General features: G+C 37.8%; 1 protein-coding gene across 2 annotated transcripts in view; it reads left to right on the forward strand.

Moving 5' to 3' along the window:
- EIPR1 (EARP complex and GARP complex interacting protein 1) overlaps positions 1 to 18,500 on the forward strand; it is a 230,028-nt gene that overhangs the window by 190,388 nt on the left and 21,140 nt on the right. For both annotated transcript variants that reach the window (XM_043985117.1, XM_043985119.1), the window contains one exon: positions 2,367 to 2,466. In XM_043985117.1, the coding sequence (XP_043841052.1) occupies positions 2,367 to 2,466 (100 nt within the window). The remainder of the gene's footprint in view (positions 1 to 2,366; positions 2,467 to 18,500) is intronic.

Raw genomic sequence — 18,500 nt, forward strand, 5'->3', positions numbered from 1 at the left:
TTTTACCCAAATACTTATTAATGGTTCACTTTGAATCTGGCTGTGAAGTCTCTAGTGGTGTGCTTCACTGATCTCTCTTTGACCTTCTATTCAATGTTTATGCCAGTGACTTAGATTACACTATAAATTACATACCTATCAGATTTGTATGTGACAGGAAGCTGGTAGAGAGAGCTAACAGTGTATGACAAAATTAAAATCTGAGGAAATTTTCACTAGTGCTGTATAGATGGTCAGTTTATCTTCTGTTCCATGACTATATCATATCATCCTTGCCCTACCTAGTCCTGAAAATCCATACCATTTGTTACAAGAAGGGTCCCTGCAAGAGTGGACTAAATGCAAATTAATCAATACAATTGAGGAAACAATATGTACATAGGTTATTAATAGCTGATTAATATCATCTTATACAAGGAGAGAACATCACACTGCTATTTTTTGGTTTTGCCCTTTATTTTATTTTTTTAAATAGAATTTTGTAGCAAGAATTGTTGGCCCTTCTACAGAGTTCTCCATGAGAGCAGACCACCAAAGAAAGTCTCATAATCTCTATTGATATCTTCAAATGTAGGGATAGATACCAATCTTAGTTTGGGTATGACTTAGAAGTGTTAGTTTGGACTAAACAACTTCTTTAAGGTCTCTTCTAACTCTGATTTTATGAACTACTGATTTAATGTAATTTGGTCATTATACATTTTTTCTCTAAGAGCTAAAAAATGATGCTGTAACTCAGGAGTGTCTAACCCAAGGCTATTAGAAGACATCCTTCTTTAGAATTACGTGCATTCCTTTCTTTCATTTGAAGAAATATTATATCCTTTAAAAACCTAAAATGATATTGCAATATAGGAATACACAAGGATACTTTACTCATTATCATATTTAGTATAATAAATTAATCAGGCTTTGGAGTTTTGAAGCAACAAATTATTTTGGCTCCTTGTCAATGAAACTGATTAATTTTAATTCCTATGCTTAATCTAATTGTTTCTAAAATATGTTTTTACTTCCATAATGGCTAAGTAGTTAGATAGTAAGAATATAAGATGATAGAAAATTCTGCAACATTAGATAAAACTCAAATTGCTCAAAAAGATCAAGTATATGTAAATGTTTTCAAATTACAAGATACTTGATATCTTATCAGAGAGATATCACTTAGGAGTTTTTTGTTTTTGTTTTATTAATTATTTAGCTATTGAAATGCATAAATTGCATTTCAAGGCCATTGGACAGGAAAAGAAAAAATTGAAAATACTCCTCATTATTATACTACTGCTAGGTCTATATTCCAAAGAGACTTTTTTCACCTACTTGTACCAAAATGTTTATAGCAGCTCTTTTTGGGGTGGTAAAGAATTGGAAATTGAGGGGATGCCTATCAATTGGGGAATGGCTGAACAAGTTGTGGTATGTGATTATGATAGAATATTATTGTACTATAAGAATTGACAAGCAGGATGATTTCATGACAATCTGGACTTACATGAACGGATGCAAAGTGAAGTGAGCAGAACCAGGAGAACATTATAAATAGTAATAGCAATATTATATGATAAAGAATTGTATATGACAACTATTCTTAGCAATACAGTGATCCAAAACAATTTCAAAGAACTCATGATGAAACATGCTATCTGCCTCCAGAGAACAAACTGATATTATCTGAATGCAGACTGAAGCTTTCCTCCTTCCTTCCTTCCTTCCTTCCTTCCTTCCTTCCTTCCTTCCTTCCTTCCTTCCTTCCTTCCTTCCTTCCTTCCTTCCTTCCTTCCTTCCTTCCTTCCTTCCTTCCTTCCTTCCTCCCTCCCTCCCTACTTTCCTTCCTTCCTTTCTTTCTTTCCTTTTTCTCTCTTTCCTTCTTTCTTTCTTTTCCCATCTTCTCATACAAAATGATTAATAAGGAAATGTTTTTACATGATTGAACATATGTGACCTATATCAGAGTGCTTATTACCATATTAGAGAGGTATGGGGGAGGGAGGGAGAGAGTGATAGAATTTGGAACTCAAAACTTTTAAAAAATGTTAAAATTGTTTTAAAATGTAATTGGGGAAAAATAAAATCTTATTAAAATAATAATAATAATAAAGAAAAAGAAAATATCATTATTGGTTTCTGTTTTGTTTTGTTTTTGTGGGGCAGTGGGGGTTAAGTGACTTTCCCAGGGTCACACAGCTAGTAAGTGTCAAGTGTCTGAGGCCGGATTTGAACTCAGATCCTCCTGAATCCAGGGCTGGTACTTTATCCATTGTGCCATCTAGCTGCCCCTTCATTATTGGTTTCTGAAGAAAGTATGTTAGAAGTTTTGGAATTATTTTTAAATGTTCTTTATTAATTTTTGATTCCTTTTATTGCAGTGTTACTTGGGAGCCAATGGGTGATGGTAAAAAGATCATTTCATTGGCTGATAACCACTTGCTGTTGTGGGATTTACAAGAAAGCTCAAGCCAAGCTGTGGTAAGAAAAAGGAATTAGGCCTTTTTTTTTTTTTTTTTTTTGCTTCTTGAAAACTAGGCCGTTGTTTAAATTTGGGGTGATTTCTAAATTAAAACTCATTTAGAACTTTGACGTTGATAACAAAATAACGAAACAATGAATAACTCATTGGACTAGGCTATCACTCAGCAGATTTAATGACTAGCTCTTTGTCCTCCCATTGATTCTAATAATTCTAGATTGACAAAGGTACCCATGAATACCATACTGGAATTCTATTATTTTAAGTTCTCTTTTGGTATAATATCAGTTTGTGGCATGTATCAGTAAGAAATTAACCATGTAATTATAACATACATGCTGATTGTGGTGACTGTTTTAAGTGTGTTGTCAGATTAAGATCATAGTTGTAGGGTCATAGCTCTAAAGATAAAAGTGATGGACCTTATAGCCTGAAAGGAGGAAAAGGACCCATATGTAAAAAAACATTGATGCTATTTTGATAGGGACAAAGGGCTGGAAGCCAAGAGGGGAAGGTGCCTATCAATTGGGGAATGGCTGAACAAATTACATAGCATGTGAATATAATTACACAGGATGTTTTAAAAAACAAACAAACCTGAGAAGTCTTATATGAACTGATATAGAGTAAAATGAGCAGAACTAAAAGAACAATTTGTATATTAACATCAGCCTTGTAAAGACAATCAGCTTTTGGAAACTTAAGAACTCTGATCAGTGAAATGACCAGCCTTGATTCCAGCATGCACATAAGAAGCCATGCTGTCTCCCTCCTGATGACCCATTATGCAGAATAAGCATACATTTTTGGGACATGGATAATGTAAGAATTTGTTTTGCTTGACTATACACATTTATTTCATGGGTTTTTCTCTCTTTCTCTCCCCACCTTTTTTTCCCCAAGAGGGGAATAGTATACATTGGAAAGGGAGAGTAACAATAAGTTACCCTCCTCTCCCTCTCAAAAAAAGTCAAGAGAACAGAAGGAATCATAGTAGACAACTATGAAAATTATATGTTGAATTGATTATACACTTAAAAAGAATAGCAAGCTCTACATAATAGAGATTTGTAGTTTCATGTATAACCCTCTCCTCCTGTTCTACAGTGTATATGGAAATGCTCATTTTATTTGATGTTTGTTTAGCTCAGAATAAAACAGAATAAGAAAAAAAATGTTTTAAAGGTGATTTCAGGTACTATATCTACCTGTGTATGTTTCTTTAGCTGTCAGGCTTCCTGGCATACAGTAGGGATGTATTTTGGGGCAATAAAGATAGCTCTGATAGGAGCCACTCAGTATCTGCATAACTAGATTGTCCAGAAGAAACAAAGTCTGATGCATTCAGCAGGTTTTTAACTTCCCCAATGTTGCACTGCCATCTTATAATCAAACTGCTAATGTATCTTTAGACCCTAAGCTATCTAAAAATGATTTTATGGTAGGGTGATTAATCTGTAACTTATTTTCTGCAGACACCAATTTAGTTTTCTTTCTCCTTTTTTATTCTCTGTCAGCAGTTCTGTCAATATCACTTTGTGATCCTCCACTGTAGTATTTAATACAGAAACCTTCCTATCGATTTCAACCATCTTCACACCAAAGCCTCTCAATTTTTTTTTTTTATTGTTTGAGGATATTACCTTCTGTGGTGAATCTAATCTTATGCTCCCTGCATCATTACCTTTTGCAATTAAATTGTAGATTCTTTGCCATTTATAATCATTAGCAGAACTCAGGGGAGGTCTGTCGCCCACACTTTCCACAGGGTCTTCAGGTTTTGATGAGGGGGAAACCGAATTGGCTGAGATTTCCTTTTCCATTTGAGCTTATTTGTCTGTAGATCAAGTAGTATTCACTAGCTACAGGAAGAAATTGTTTTTATCAACATATAAATGGTGGTGGAAAGGGAAATGAAGAATGCCCAGGGTACTCCTGTGTTGGGAATTTTCTTCCTTCTTTTGTCTCCAGTGGACATTGAATAAGTGTATATGAGGAAAGATTGGAAGGGTAGGTGGTCAAAGCTGTGAAAGGCCTTGAATGCCAGTCTAAGGAATATGGAAATTATTAGGCAATGAGATCTTTCTAGTCATTTGAGTTTTCAAGCTTGGTGTTATCCTTGTCTTCTCATTCTTCCTCATCACAAATATTTAATCAGTTGCCAAGTCTTATCCATTCTACCTCCATAACTTCTCTCACAGTTCTCCTATTTCCTCACATGACCACCACCCTAGTTTAGGCTCTCATCATGTCTCATGAAGACTATTACAAATTCTTCTAATTGGCATCCCTGGCTCAGGTGTCTCTCTTCCTCCAGGGAGGAGGATACCACATGGAAGCACGATGAGGAGCTATCCATGAAGCGGCATAGAGGACTGGGGCCCAGCAAAATAAGGCAAAAAGCTCACTTATCACCACTTGCCACCAAGTGAAAGAGTGTAGAGAGAGAAGAGAACAGGGCACAGGACAAACCTTGGAGGCACTTTCACAGTGAGGGGGTACCATATGAATGATGATCCTACAGAGGAGACTGAGCAGTGGTCAGATGTGTAAGGGAAAAGCCAGGTAAGAGCAATGTCATGAAAACATAGGCTGGGAGAATGAAGGGAAGTCAATAGGGTTAAATGCTCTAGAGAGGCCAGGGAGGCTAGGGCCTGAGAAAAGACCATGCCATTTGACAATTACTGGTAACTTTGGAGATAACAGTTTTAGTTGAGTCAGGACATAGGTTTCAAAGTGTTAAGAAGTGAGAGAACAGGAGGCAGAGTTATGAATGTAGACAGGTTTTTTCCTAGGAGTGGATTGTAAAAGGGAAGAGAGAAATAGGACCATATCTTAAAAGAATGGAAAAGTCAAGTGAGGGTTTAAAAAAAAAATGATAGGGGACACCTGGTTATATGTTCAGACAGTGGTAAAAGAGCCAGTAAATAGGGAGAGATTACAGATTAGAGGGGAAGCTAGGTGGCACAGATGATAGACTGTTGGACCTGACATCAAGAAGATTTATCTTCTTGAATTCAACTCGAGCCTCAGACACTAAGTAGCTGTGTGACCCTGGACAAGTCACTTAATCCTGTTTGCCTTAGTTTCCTCATCTGTAAAATGAGCTGGAGAATTAAATGGCAAACCACTCCAGTATCTTTGCCAAGAAAACTTCAAATGGGGTCATAAAAAGTCAGACATGACTGAAACGACTGAACAACAACAGATTAGAGAGAAAGGATAATCATGGAGGCAGTTAGCCCAAGAAGACAGGAGGGGATAGAATCATGTAAGTAGAGAATTTGGCCTTGGTGAGAATAACTTTTTCATTAGGCAGTAGAGTAGAATGAAGAGAAAATGAGAGATAACAACAAAGGTTTGCTTTTTTTCCCCAAAAATAGAGGAAAACGGAGTATTCACATAATCTCCTTTGAGCATTACAACATTCCTATGAAATAATTGCTTCCAGTATTATTATCCCTGTTTTACAGAGAGGAAACTACAACTGGACTCCTGGCTGTTCCACCAACAAGACACTTTGTCTCTCAGCTCTGGGCATTTTCTCTGGCTGTCCTGTGTCTCTTTTGTTCTGACTACTGACCTCTCTGTCTTCCTATAAGTCCCAAATAAAATCCCATCTTCTTCAGGAAGTCTCCCCTAATTCATCTTAATTTCAGTGCTTTCCTTTTGTTAATTATTTCCTGTTTATCCTGTATATAGCTTACTTTGTATAGATTTGTTTGTTGTCTCCCCCTTAGATTATAAGCTCCTTGAAGACAAGAACTGTCTTCTGTCTCTTTTTGTATCCTCAGCAAGTAGCTCAGTGCCTAGCACATAGTAGACAATAAGTGTTTATTGATTGATTAATGAAATTTCAGAGAGATTAAGTAACTTGCCCAGGTACCAGTGGTGGGGCTGGAACTAGACCATGCCTCCTGAAGAAGAGAATATTTGAACCAAGCCTCAGCAAAACCAAGGGTACCAGAATGCAGAAATAAGAAGGGAGAGCCTTTCTAGGTGTTGGGGGTGCAACCAACGTAAATGCACAGAATTGTATAATGGAGTGTCGTGTGTGAAGAATAAGTAAGTCAGTGTAGCTAGATTGTAGAATGTGTGGAGGAGAGCAAAGTATAAGGAAACTGGAAAGTTGGGAAGGGGCCAAATCATGAAAAGCTTTAAATGCCAAATAGATGGTTTTATATTTGATTTTGAAAATAATTTGGAATCACTGGCATTTATTAAGTAGGGAGCTGAGGTGACATGATCAGACATGCACTTTAGAGAAACTACTTTGTGAGATGAGTGGAGGATGGATTGTAATAGGGAGAAGCCTGAAACAGGAAAACTAATTATAAGGTTGTTGTAAGGTCCACACATAAAATTATGAGAACCTGTATTAAAGTGGCAGCTGTGGAAACAGAAAGTTGTGAGAGATGTTGTGAAGTTAGAAGTGACACCATCTAAACAAGAACTGGATTTGTGGGGGTAAGGGTGAGTTTGAGATGTCCATGGGACACAGAATTCAAGATGTTCAAAAGACAGTGGGTGATGTGGTACTGGAGCTCTAGAGAGGTTATAAGCTATGTAGGGAGAGATAATCTGGCCAGAGATGTTCACTGAACAAATGAGATAGTGTACAGAGAGAAGATTCAGAGAATATGACAGCCATAGTTGGTGGCCATGACCTGGATGAAGATCTCGTGAAGGAGACTAAGAAGGAACAATAAGGAACCAATGGGAAAAGAACCAGGAGAGAATAGCATCACAAAGACCTGGAGAGGAGATCAAAGGTCAAAGGCTGCAGAAAAATCGGGAAGGACAAGGATAGAGAAACAGTCATTAGATGTAGCAACATGAGGTCATTGGTAACGGTAGAGAGTGCAGGTTCAGCAGAGTGATGAGGTAAAGGGAATCGATGCAAAATAAAGCTGGACTTGGAGGTTAGAGCCTGATTATTGTATATGGTCTTAAGTTAGAGGCAGGAAGGCTTAGGGGAGATAGTTTTGAACTTGAAGTTAGGAATAGCTGTGTGACTATGGGCAAGTCATTTAGCCTCTCTGAGCTACAGTATTCTCATCTATAAAATGAAGACAGTCGTACCTGTAGCACCTATCTCATAGTGTTGTTGGGAGGCTTAAATAAAATAATGTATATAAAATATATTGTGAATCTTTAAGTGCTCTTTCAATGTCAGTTTGTGTGATGAGGATGACATCACCACCAGATTAAGGAGATTGCAATTTGTCCTAGAAGGAATAGAGACATTCAGCCTCTGAACAAGAACTTGACCTGATCAGAAGCATGCCTTGAGATTATTTCTGCCAGCTTCGTGAAGGATGCCTTGCAGTTTCATTAATGTGTTGTGGTCAGAAACGAAGTCATAAGAGGTTGAGGAATTAGTGGTTAGTGAGGAAGTGAAGGAAATAAGCATACACTCTTCTTCCTAGGTCTTTGATAAGAGAGAAAGGTTGATACAGTGAGAAGGTGGGAGGGTCAAATGAAGTTAGGGTTTTTTGTTTTTTGTTTTTGTAAAAAAAAGGTGTGGGAGAACTGGGCAATTTTGTACAAGGTGGAGAGGAAACCAGTAGATGAATTTAAGGTGAGAGGGAGTGGTTAATGAGGCAAGGTTCTGAAGGAGAAGTTACGGACTGAATCAGTTTTAGGAGAGGACCACCTCATCTTAGTGTAGAGCAAAGAAGGAAAAACTGAAAACAGATTAGTTTTGAGGTGGGAAACAGAAAAAATGAGAAAGCTCAAGTACTTTGGTCCTCATTTTCCTAAAAATTATCAATTATCTGCTGAGAGAAGAAACAAAGAGATGCTATTGATCACTTGAGGAGAGAAGTTTAAAACAGCTGTTGTGGGGAATAATTATTTATTGTTGGAGCCTTTAGGGTCTAGCCTTCTTTAAGAATTGCCTCCAGAGCTTTGACCATTATTTTGAATATCCTCAGTGGTAGCAAATCTTTATTCTCTAAAGGGGAGATTTTTTTAGGAAGTCAAAATCCTTGGGGCAGCTAGGTGGCACAGTGGATAAAGCACTGGCCCTGGATTCAGGAGGACCTGAGTTCAATGCGGGCTCAGACACTTGACACTTACTAGCTGTGTGACCCCAGGCAAGTCACTTAACCCTCATTGCCCCACAAAAAAAAAAAGAAAGAAAGAAAGGAAAAAGAAAGGAAGTCAGATTCAATTGTATACCATGATTAAGATGAATAATTATCTGTGATCGCTTTGTTTTTAAATTCTTTCAATTTAATTAAAAAACATTTATTAAGCATTTATTATATTCCAGGCACTGTGCTAAGTGCTGGGGATACAAATAAGAAAAACAGACAATACCTGCCCTCCGGGAGCTTACACTCATTCTAACAGCACAACACAATACACAAAAAGGAGCTGAAAGGGATGGGGAGGTGTCCACCACAGGAAATGGTGTTCCATAGAGTCCAAGCCAAGTAGAACTGTTGATAGAAAATGGAGTTATCTGTAATGTTGTGAGTCTCTATAATAAAAGGCTTTGGGAGGAATTTAGTGCTCCATCTTCCAATGGGAAAGGAGAGGCACCTAATGTGAAATGATTGTTTTTCCTTTGTTCTAGAAGAGGACCATGACATCATGAGGGAATGTCATAACTTGCACTGAATTGGATTTAAGTGAGGCAGGGCTGTGCAAAGTCACCAGCCTCACTTTCTTCTCCAGAGCCTTCTGGGTCCAGTGGCAAGATATATATCAGGAGGGGCTAGAGATGGCCCTGGATGTTTGAGGCTAGTGTCAAATGCCTGAGGCTGAATTTGAACTCAGATTCTTCTGATTCTACTCTGACACCTAGCTGCCTCAGTGTGAGGGTTGAAAAGGTCTATCAAAAGCTGAGTCAGTTTGCCTGTTGATGAGATGTCAGATGATGAGCTTATCATGCAGAGGCAGAGGTGTTTTGTGGTGTTATCTCCCAGTCTCTATGTACTCTCACTTAATCTCTCTGGACCCCAGGTTTATCATCTGTAAAATAATGAGGGAGTTGTACTGGATGACCTCTGAAGTCCTGTCTAGCTCTACTATATTATCTACTTCAAATGGGCCCACATTGCCTTCCCATCCCTAAAAACCCTTCACTTGACCCAGTTGTCATCCTTTAACTCTCCTTTCTTAGAACCCTTAGGTAGTTATGGATAGGTTGTATTCTGCATGTTTGGAATAAGTACTCAGACGGAAGAGATCACAAATATTTTAGAGTATTGGAATATTGGGTGCCACCTATTTGTTTTACCAGTGCCTCAAGGTCAACATGCCTAGAATTAAGTTCATCACCCACCCCACTATTTCCAACTTCCCACTTCCTGTTGATAGGCCTCAGTCACCCCATTCTTGAAACCTCAAGTCATCCTTTTAACTCTTTCATGACTATCACTACCTACATCAGTGGGCCAAGTATCAACTGAGAAAACCACAAATTAACATTATCTATGTTTTATTGAATTTTTATTTGTTAAACATTTCCTCATTACATTTTCATCTGGTTTAGAATATTTGGGAGTTTGGGGGAGCAGCAAATTTGACAGCTCTGTTCTATATCTAGTAAATTGCCAAGTCTATCTGCTTTTCCCCTTTCAGTTACAATTCTACTACCCTTGTTCAAACTATCATCATTGCTCATCTAGACTATTGTAAAAAGTCTCCTCCAGTTCCTCTTCTTTATAATCAATCTCCTCTGTCCACAATCATCTTCTTACTACACAAATCGGGCCTTTTTGCTCCCTTGCTAAAAAGACTTCAGCAGCTCCCTATTTACCTTTTGGATAAAATTAAGCTCTTTAGCTAGACATTTATGATCCAATTAATTTCCTAGCCCTATTTTGATCTATTTTCCTTCACATTCCTTCTAGGCAAACTAGACTAATAACAATTCTCTGATCCTATTTTGCCTTGTCTAGGCTCCATTTTTTCATATGGGCACATCCTCCTGGAATGTACTCTCCCCCTTCTCTTCCCATTGAAATGCCTTTTCTCCTTTTTGAGCCCTGCCTTATTCTTCTACCTCTCTCTCTTCCTTTGCTCCATTATCGAATCATGAAGTAGCTCTTCTTACCAAGCTTTCATTTTTGTATTTCATCTTTTCCTTATCTCTCATGCCTTGCTGATTATTCTCTTTCATCTTCAATGTTTCTAAATCTCCTAGTTCCTTCCCTATTGTCTGTAAAAGTGCCTAGTTCTTCCTGACTGATGGGACACCTTTTTGGGGACATGTTTGCTGATCCCTTAGCTGCATAAAGCTCTTTCTTATTTTTCCAAGTACTTTATCTAGACCCATCCCTCCCTTATACTTAGCATATTCTACTTTGTATCATACTTGGTTGTGTAGATGTCTTAATCTTTGTAAACTGCTTGGGGACAGGGACTAAGATATTTTTTATGATTGTATCCCTAGTGCCTAACACAGGGTCTTGTACATGGTAGATACTTGGGATTTACTGGATTTAATTAAATTATTACAAAATATTAAGACAGATTTTTCTTTAGTGCTTCATAAAATGCCACTCAAGGCAATTCTAAAATAGTAATAAAATGTTTTGAACAATGGCAGTCACTACCTCAGGTATCTGTAAATTTATCTCTGTGGGTATTTCCCCCACCAACATACATCTGTGGCTTATAAAATTCCTAGAGATAAAATTCCAGATATGATAAAGAAGTTTATTAATTAGGCCAGCAAATAAATTGAGGCCAGTGATCTCTCTTGGTGGCCAAAGATGCAAAGGGAGCTCTAAGATCACCTTAAATCTCAGTTTGTCTTCCTGATAGCATATTATTGGGACCTCCTCTAGCAAGCAAAAATGCAGCTCTGATTGGTGGACAGCACACCTACCTTTGAGGGGAGAAGTGAAAGCTATGTGGCCTGAGATTCATGTCACTGCTAATAATGCTGGCAAGGAAACCACTCCATTCAGTATCTACCTGGCTAAGTTTCTCCTTTGTGAGCTAGGTCACCCCCAATTTTTAATTGGAAAAGCCTCGAGGAAGGGTGACCCTTGGTAACATAGATGAGTTAAATCTGATTTCTGTTTATGGAATAAATAGAGAGTCCCAGACCAGGACTTAGAAGGGGCTGGAATGTGATTATATTACTCAACCAGTTCCTGGAAACATTTTTTTTTGGGGGGAGGAGGGGGAAGGTTGATAATTTTTGTTTAATGTGAACTGCACTAAAAAGTGGAAATCTATAACATTGTAGATAGTTGTCAAAATATTAAAAAATATAAAAATCATTACTTTGTAATCACCTAGTGGTAAACTTCTCTGAAAAGCTAGGCTTTTCCTTGGGCAACAGACTTTCAGTCCCTTCCTCTTCACCCTATCCATTGCCCAAATGCTTCCACATCAATAGAATCTGTCAGAGCTGGCACTCCATTGTCATAGCCTTTGTGAACCCAGGCTTGCCTGAATATCCTAATGAGATTTTAATGGCAACAGCATCAGGGAGTATTCCATCTTTGTATCCCTAGCATCTAGGGCAATGCCTTGTGCATAGTAGGCACTTTGTAAATGTAAATTTCTTCACTTGAATCATCAGGAGAAGTGCTTACCATCTTAAATGAAAGGATTTGAAGGATTTCATTCATTTAAATGTATAAAGTCTAGTATGTTTATCTTCTTAAAAAATTAGTCACATTATTTTATAATCATGCCTCAGAAGTCATAAATGAGTTAAAGTAATTGACTAGGTTGCACATCCAATTTCAGCAGCACAGAAATTGTAGGTACTTCTATTTTGCAAATATTAAAGTCAAGTAGTACTTTTAATTTTTCTTCATGGTATCTCACTGGATAATTATCACTAAACATGTTGATATTTAACTTATTAATATCATATTTGTTTCTAAACTCCTTAAGCTTTTCTGAGATATAAAGAACAAATTATTCTTCAAAATTACTTTTAATGGTATTTGTGTGTATGAAGAATTATTGAAACATAGGGTACTAAATTAATTTTAAACTTTTTTTTAGTTCTTCCTCAATAAAAAGTGCTATATGGGTACATTGGAATTCAAACTTTATTAAAGAGATGTAATTTACCACCTAAGTGTTTACAATCAACTTCCAGAATCTAGATCATTTTGAAGATACACTTAGGTTTTTTTCTTGAATTGTGATAAAAAAAAAGGGCCATTGTATTTTTTTTTAAAATATGGGCTGTAGAAAGGTAAGAGTAAGACTGATAATCTTAGTCCTATGAATAGGCATATCAAGGACTGTGAGGATGTTCATTGACAAGAATATATACATGGTGTGGAGCAGATCAGACTTGAGGTTTATAGGTTGTGGCTATCCATGGTGGGGAATTGGGAGAGGGATTCATACATTTTTTTTTTTTAAGTTTAGTATAGGGGGCAGCTAGATGGTGCAGTGGTTAAAGCACCGGCCCTGGATTCAGGAGTTCAAATTTGAACCTGAGTTCAAATCCGGCCTCAGACACTTGACACTTACTAGCTGTGTGACCCTGGGCAAGTCACTTAACCCCCATTGCCTTAAAAAAAAAAGTTTAGTATCGGGGCAGCTAGGTGGTGCAATGGTTAAAGCACCAGCCCTGGATTTAGGAGGACCTGAGTTCAAATCCGGCCTCAGACACTTAACACTTACTAGCTGTGTGACCCTGGGCAAGTCACTTAACCCCAATTGCCTCACCAAAAAAAGAAAAAAGAAAAAAAAAGTTTAGTATCATTTATTATTCCCTCAAAGAGACATTCATGCTTGCTTGATGATTAAGTTAATGTGAAGGAACTAAACAACATAATCAAATATCAAAATCTACAAAGTCTTTCAAATTTTGTTGAGCCATCAAGTTTTTTTTAACTAGTTTTTTTTTTTTAAGATCTTATTTTCTTTGAGGAAATGAATTAGAAATAAAACCATCTTTAACAAATCATGGGTAATTGATACTGTATTTTGAAGCAAAATAAGGATTCCAAGGAGGTGGGGAAGTGATGAGGAGCAACTTTATTCCATCCATAGGGGACTCCTCCCATGCAAAGTCACAGAAGGGACAGATGGAATGTTGTATACATGAAACAACTAGCAGGCCAGTTTAAGTGAAGTAGCATGTGCATGAAGGTAAATAATAGGAAATGATTTGAAAGTTGAGTAGGCCCCATATTGAGGAGGGCTTTGAATGCCAGACTAAAGATTTTTGAATGTAAAATAAATTGTTTTCTGAATATTATACACAAGGTAGAGTTTGAATATATACTTTTTTTTTTTTGGGTGGGGCAGTTGGGGTTAAGTAACTTGCCCAGGGTCACACAGCTAAAAAGTGTCAAGTGTCTGAGGCCGGCTTTGAACTCAGGTCCTCTTGAATCCAGGGCCGGTGCTTTATCTACTGCGCCACCTAGCTGCTCCCTAAATATATACTTTTAAAAAATGAAGCAATTTAGGGGCAGCTAGGTGGCACAGTGGATAAAGCACCGGCCCTGGATTCAGAAGGACCTGAGTTCAAAGCCGGCCTCAGACACTTGACACTTACTAGCTGTGTGACCCTGAGCAAGTCACTTAACCCCAATTGCCTCACTAAAAAACAAAAAAATTTTAAAAATGAAGCGATTTACCTTTGTTATTCTCCATCCCAAGAAAATATCCATTGATTTTCTGAATGTTTATTAAATAAATAAGTTAATGGATAATAGCTCAAATTCATATAATGCTTTATATATTCTCATTTGATTTTCACAATAATCTGTAGGGTAAATAGTATTTATTTTCCCCATTTTTACATATAATAAAACTTAGGCTCAGAGAAGTTATAACTTATCTAAAGTCTTAGAGCTAGTGAGAGAGCCAAGAGTTGATCCCAAGTCTTCTGAGTTCAGTGTTCTTTCCATTATATAATAATATGAAAGAATGAATGAGTGAATTGGCACTACAATGTCATGGATAATCAAATTATTGAGCTATTGTGTGTAAGGCAAGGTGTTTCTCCCCCCGTCACCTCCTCCCCATTAAATTTAGTTCTAATTTTAGGCTCTCTCCTGTATTGTAATTATTTTTTAGTGCCAGAGCCCTTTATAGATTTTTGTGTTTTGAAGTTCAATCTTATAAGACACTTATAAATCTGAAGCCCCTCATATAAATGTGCCTTTTATATACTGCTAACATTGAGGTAAATCATATAATTTCGTTCATTAGAAGACATATCCTTTTTTTCTGTCCTGATTAGCAGCATTTCCTGTGAACAGCTATGTGGAATCCCTTTAATCTTAACAACAACAACAACAACAAAATTTCAGAATTACTGAATATTTCTTTTTTAATGCTAAAAAACATAACCACATACATTGCATTACTTTCCATTGCACCAGGAAACAACAAAAAAATGTGATTGATTGGCTCTTCATCCTATGCTAGACTGTTCACCTTGTTTGGGCACTCAGTAAAAACTGATAATAAATTTACTTTGGGGCTTTTATTAGAACTTACCATACAGACTTTTTTCTTTGCACCTATGGGGACTAAGTTTCAGTGGAAGAACTTGGCTTTTCCTGTGCTTCCTTTTCACCTCACACCTGGCACCAGCCTTCTGCTTGCTTGTAGTCTTTCTGCCCTCCAAACCATCCTGCCTACCGCTGCCAGATTCATCTTCCTAAAATATCCCGTTCATCATGACACTTCTTAGCTCACAAACTTATGAAGGTGCCAACTGTATCAAGTCCAAACTTTTCTTCCTGGTTTTCAAGGTTCTCTGTAAAGTAGCCCAATCCTATCTATCCAATCACTATTTCCCAAAATAAAATTTCTCCACTCTAGTTAATTAGGTCCATTCAACACAATATGACTTATTTCTACTTCCATATTCCTTTTTTATTATTATTTTCCAAATTACATGTAAAAAACAAATTTTGACATCAATTTTTTTAAAACTTTGTGTTCCAACTTCCCTTCCCCCCTCCCTTCCCACCCCCCACCCCCAAGAACTCAAGCAATTCAGTATAAGGTATACATGAGTAGTCATGGAAAAACATCTCCACATTAGCTGTGTTGTGAGAGAAAACAGATTAAAAACAAAACTTCAGATTAAGGAACTGTCCAAAAAAAATTATGCTTCAATCTATTTTCAGATACTACCAGTTCTTTCTTTGTAGGTGGATTGCAATTTTCCTAAGTCCTTCAGAGTTATATTGGATCATTGCATTGCTGAAAATATCCACTTGCTTCCCAGCAGATCATCTTACACTATTGCTTTTATTTTGTATACAGTACATTTCTCTCTGCCTCAGTTCATGTGGGTCTTTCCAGGTTTTTCTGATAGCATCCTGTTCATCATAACTTTTATATAGTACCTTAAATTTGACAAAGAATTTTCTTCACCAATAGCCTAGCAAAGTGGGTACCATGTTTTGCCATTATAATCAATCATCATAACTGTTTCCCTCCATCCTATTCCCTTCCCATGATATTTACTCTATTTTCTATCTTCTTTTACCCTATTCCTCCTCAAAAGTGTTTTGCTTCTGAGTGACCCCTCCCCAGCTCTGCCCTCCCTTCTTTCACCCTCACCCTTCCCTCCTTATCCTCTTCCCCTCCTACTTTCCTGTAAGGTTAGATAGATTACTCTTCTCAATTGGGTGTGTATGTTATTCCCTCCTTGAGCCCACTCTGATGAGATTAAAGTCTTTGAGCTAATTCTGTGTTCTAAATTTTCTTCTTCCCTCCCTCCTCAAACCTCCCTATGAAATCAAGCAATTCAGTATGTCAGACATGTGCAGTTATGGAGAATATCTTCACCTTCCTTGAAAGTGTTTGGTTTTTACTGCTCCTTCCCCCAATCTGCCCTTCCTTCCTTCCCCTCTTCTCTCCCCTCCCTCCTCCTTATCTCCTTCCCCTCCCACTTTCCCTCAGGGCAAAATATATTACTATACCCACTTATGTATGTATGTTATTCCCTCTTTGAGCCAGTTCTGATGATAGTAAGATTCATTCATTCCCCCAATCCTTCTCCTTCTTCCCCTCCTTTCCATAAGCTTTTTCTTATTTCTTTTATGTGAGCTACTTTTCCCCAGTCTACCTCTCCCTTTTCCTTTCTTCTAGTGCATTCCTCTTACCCCTCAACCCTATTTTAAAGATGTCATCATGGGTTAGCTAGGCGGCACAGTGGACAAAACACTAGCCCTGGACCCAGGAGGCCCTGAACCCAAATCTGGCCCCAGATATAAACCACCCCACCCTGCCTGCCCCACAAAAAACAAGAGTAAACAAAAAATAAATGCTTTACAGATATCATCCCTTCCTATTCAGTTCAGACCTGTATCCTCTGTCTAAGTGTCTTCCTTTCAGTTGCCCTAATACTGAGAAAGTTCTTATGAGTTAGACTCCTTCCATATTCTTGTTCATATAATTTCTTGTGCCTGGAATATCTTCTCTCCTGTACACCTAGTTAGATGCGTCGATGTCTTATTCATACACTCTTCTTCCACAGAGACTTCCTCTTGACTATGCCAGTCTACATCAATATGTCTTTTTTTTCTGAACTCCTGTGGCACCCAGGATCAGCCCTACACAGTTAACATGTAATTGTTCTCTCCTTGTTTTATGTGGTTTTACTAGTACTTAAGATAGATCAATGCTCCTCCAGTTAGACTTTAAAAATATAATTACAGTTAGTAGCTGTCACATTAAAGTTCCTTCATGTAGACTATAGCTCTTCCAGTCAAGGGAAGGAATAATTTCTTTTACTTCTTTTGGATCCCCATGACTCTGTAGAAGAATACTAAATGCTTTAAAAACCTGTTGATTGGGGCAGCTAGGTGGCACAGTGGATAAAGCACCGGCCCTGGATTCAGGAGGACCTGAGTTCAAATCCGGCCTCAGACACTTAACACTTACTAGCTATGTGACCCTGGGCAAAGTCACTTAACCCCAATTGCCTCACCAAAAAAAAAAAAAAAACCACCCCAAAAGCAAACAAACAAACAAACAAAAACCTGTTGATTTAAGATCACCTAAGCAACTTTCTCAGAATAGTCTATAAGCTTAGGGTTTTCACAATCTTTTCTATGATTATGAGTTTGGAAATAGGCAATGTTAATTTTTTTCTTTATTTCCATCTTTCTAATTTCCATATGGCAATAGAAAATACATTTGCCTAAGTTAGTGGAGAGGGAGGGAGAGGCTAGTGCCTATCATCGATTCTTCCCAGCCCCATAGGATTATCCTTAAGTCATGGAGAAGGTGTGGCATGGTGTCAGCTGCCTGTTTGATAGATCCTAGATATGTGATCAGGAAGGTACCTTGGAGTTCACCTAATCTAATCCCTTCATTTTACAGTTGAGGAAATTGATGTCTAGAACATTCAGTTAAGGCTTAAAATCTATTGGTTGCTCATAGTCAACCTGTTGGGGAGTCCTGACATAAGAAAAAGGAAAAAAAAAAATTCCTTATTAGGCCTAAGGTCTCAAAGTATTGGTCTTATCATAACAATTTCAGTAATTTGTTATATGGTGTGCAAAGCAGCTTGACACAGGCAATTCAGAGCCAGTGTGAAAACCAGGAAGATCTGAGTTCAGGTTATGCCTCTGACACATATTGGCCATGTGACCCTGGAAAGGTCACTTAACTATGTTGCAGGGAAAGTGTTCTGCATTGCTAGAGGGCTTTTCTTCATCATGGGGTTCTGGGTCCTAATGAATTGATAGGTCTAGTCCCTATTCTTGTCCCCATCAGGAGCTGCATCTTAGATGTTTACCTCCCCCCAAACCCCACTCATAATTTTTTTTTGGGGGGGGGGAGGCAATTGGGGTTAAGTGACTTGCCCAGGGTCACACAGCTAGTAAGTGTCTGAGGCCGGATCCGAACTCAGGTACTCCTGAATCCAGGGCCAGTGCTTATCCACTGCGCCATCTAGCTGCCCCGATAATTTATTTTTATATACCATTTTGATCAAAACATAGGCCATACCCGGAGATATCTCATGAAAATTAGGTGTGTATAAATGCTAAAAAATAACACTGATTTTTTTTACCACACTCAAATTTTATATAAACTTGATTTGAAGGGAAAGTAGACTGTA

The sequence above is a fragment of the Dromiciops gliroides genome, chromosome 2 (genome assembly GCF_019393635.1).
Source record: "Dromiciops gliroides isolate mDroGli1 chromosome 2, mDroGli1.pri, whole genome shotgun sequence".
Classification (NCBI taxonomy): domain Eukaryota; kingdom Metazoa; phylum Chordata; class Mammalia; order Microbiotheria; family Microbiotheriidae; genus Dromiciops; species Dromiciops gliroides.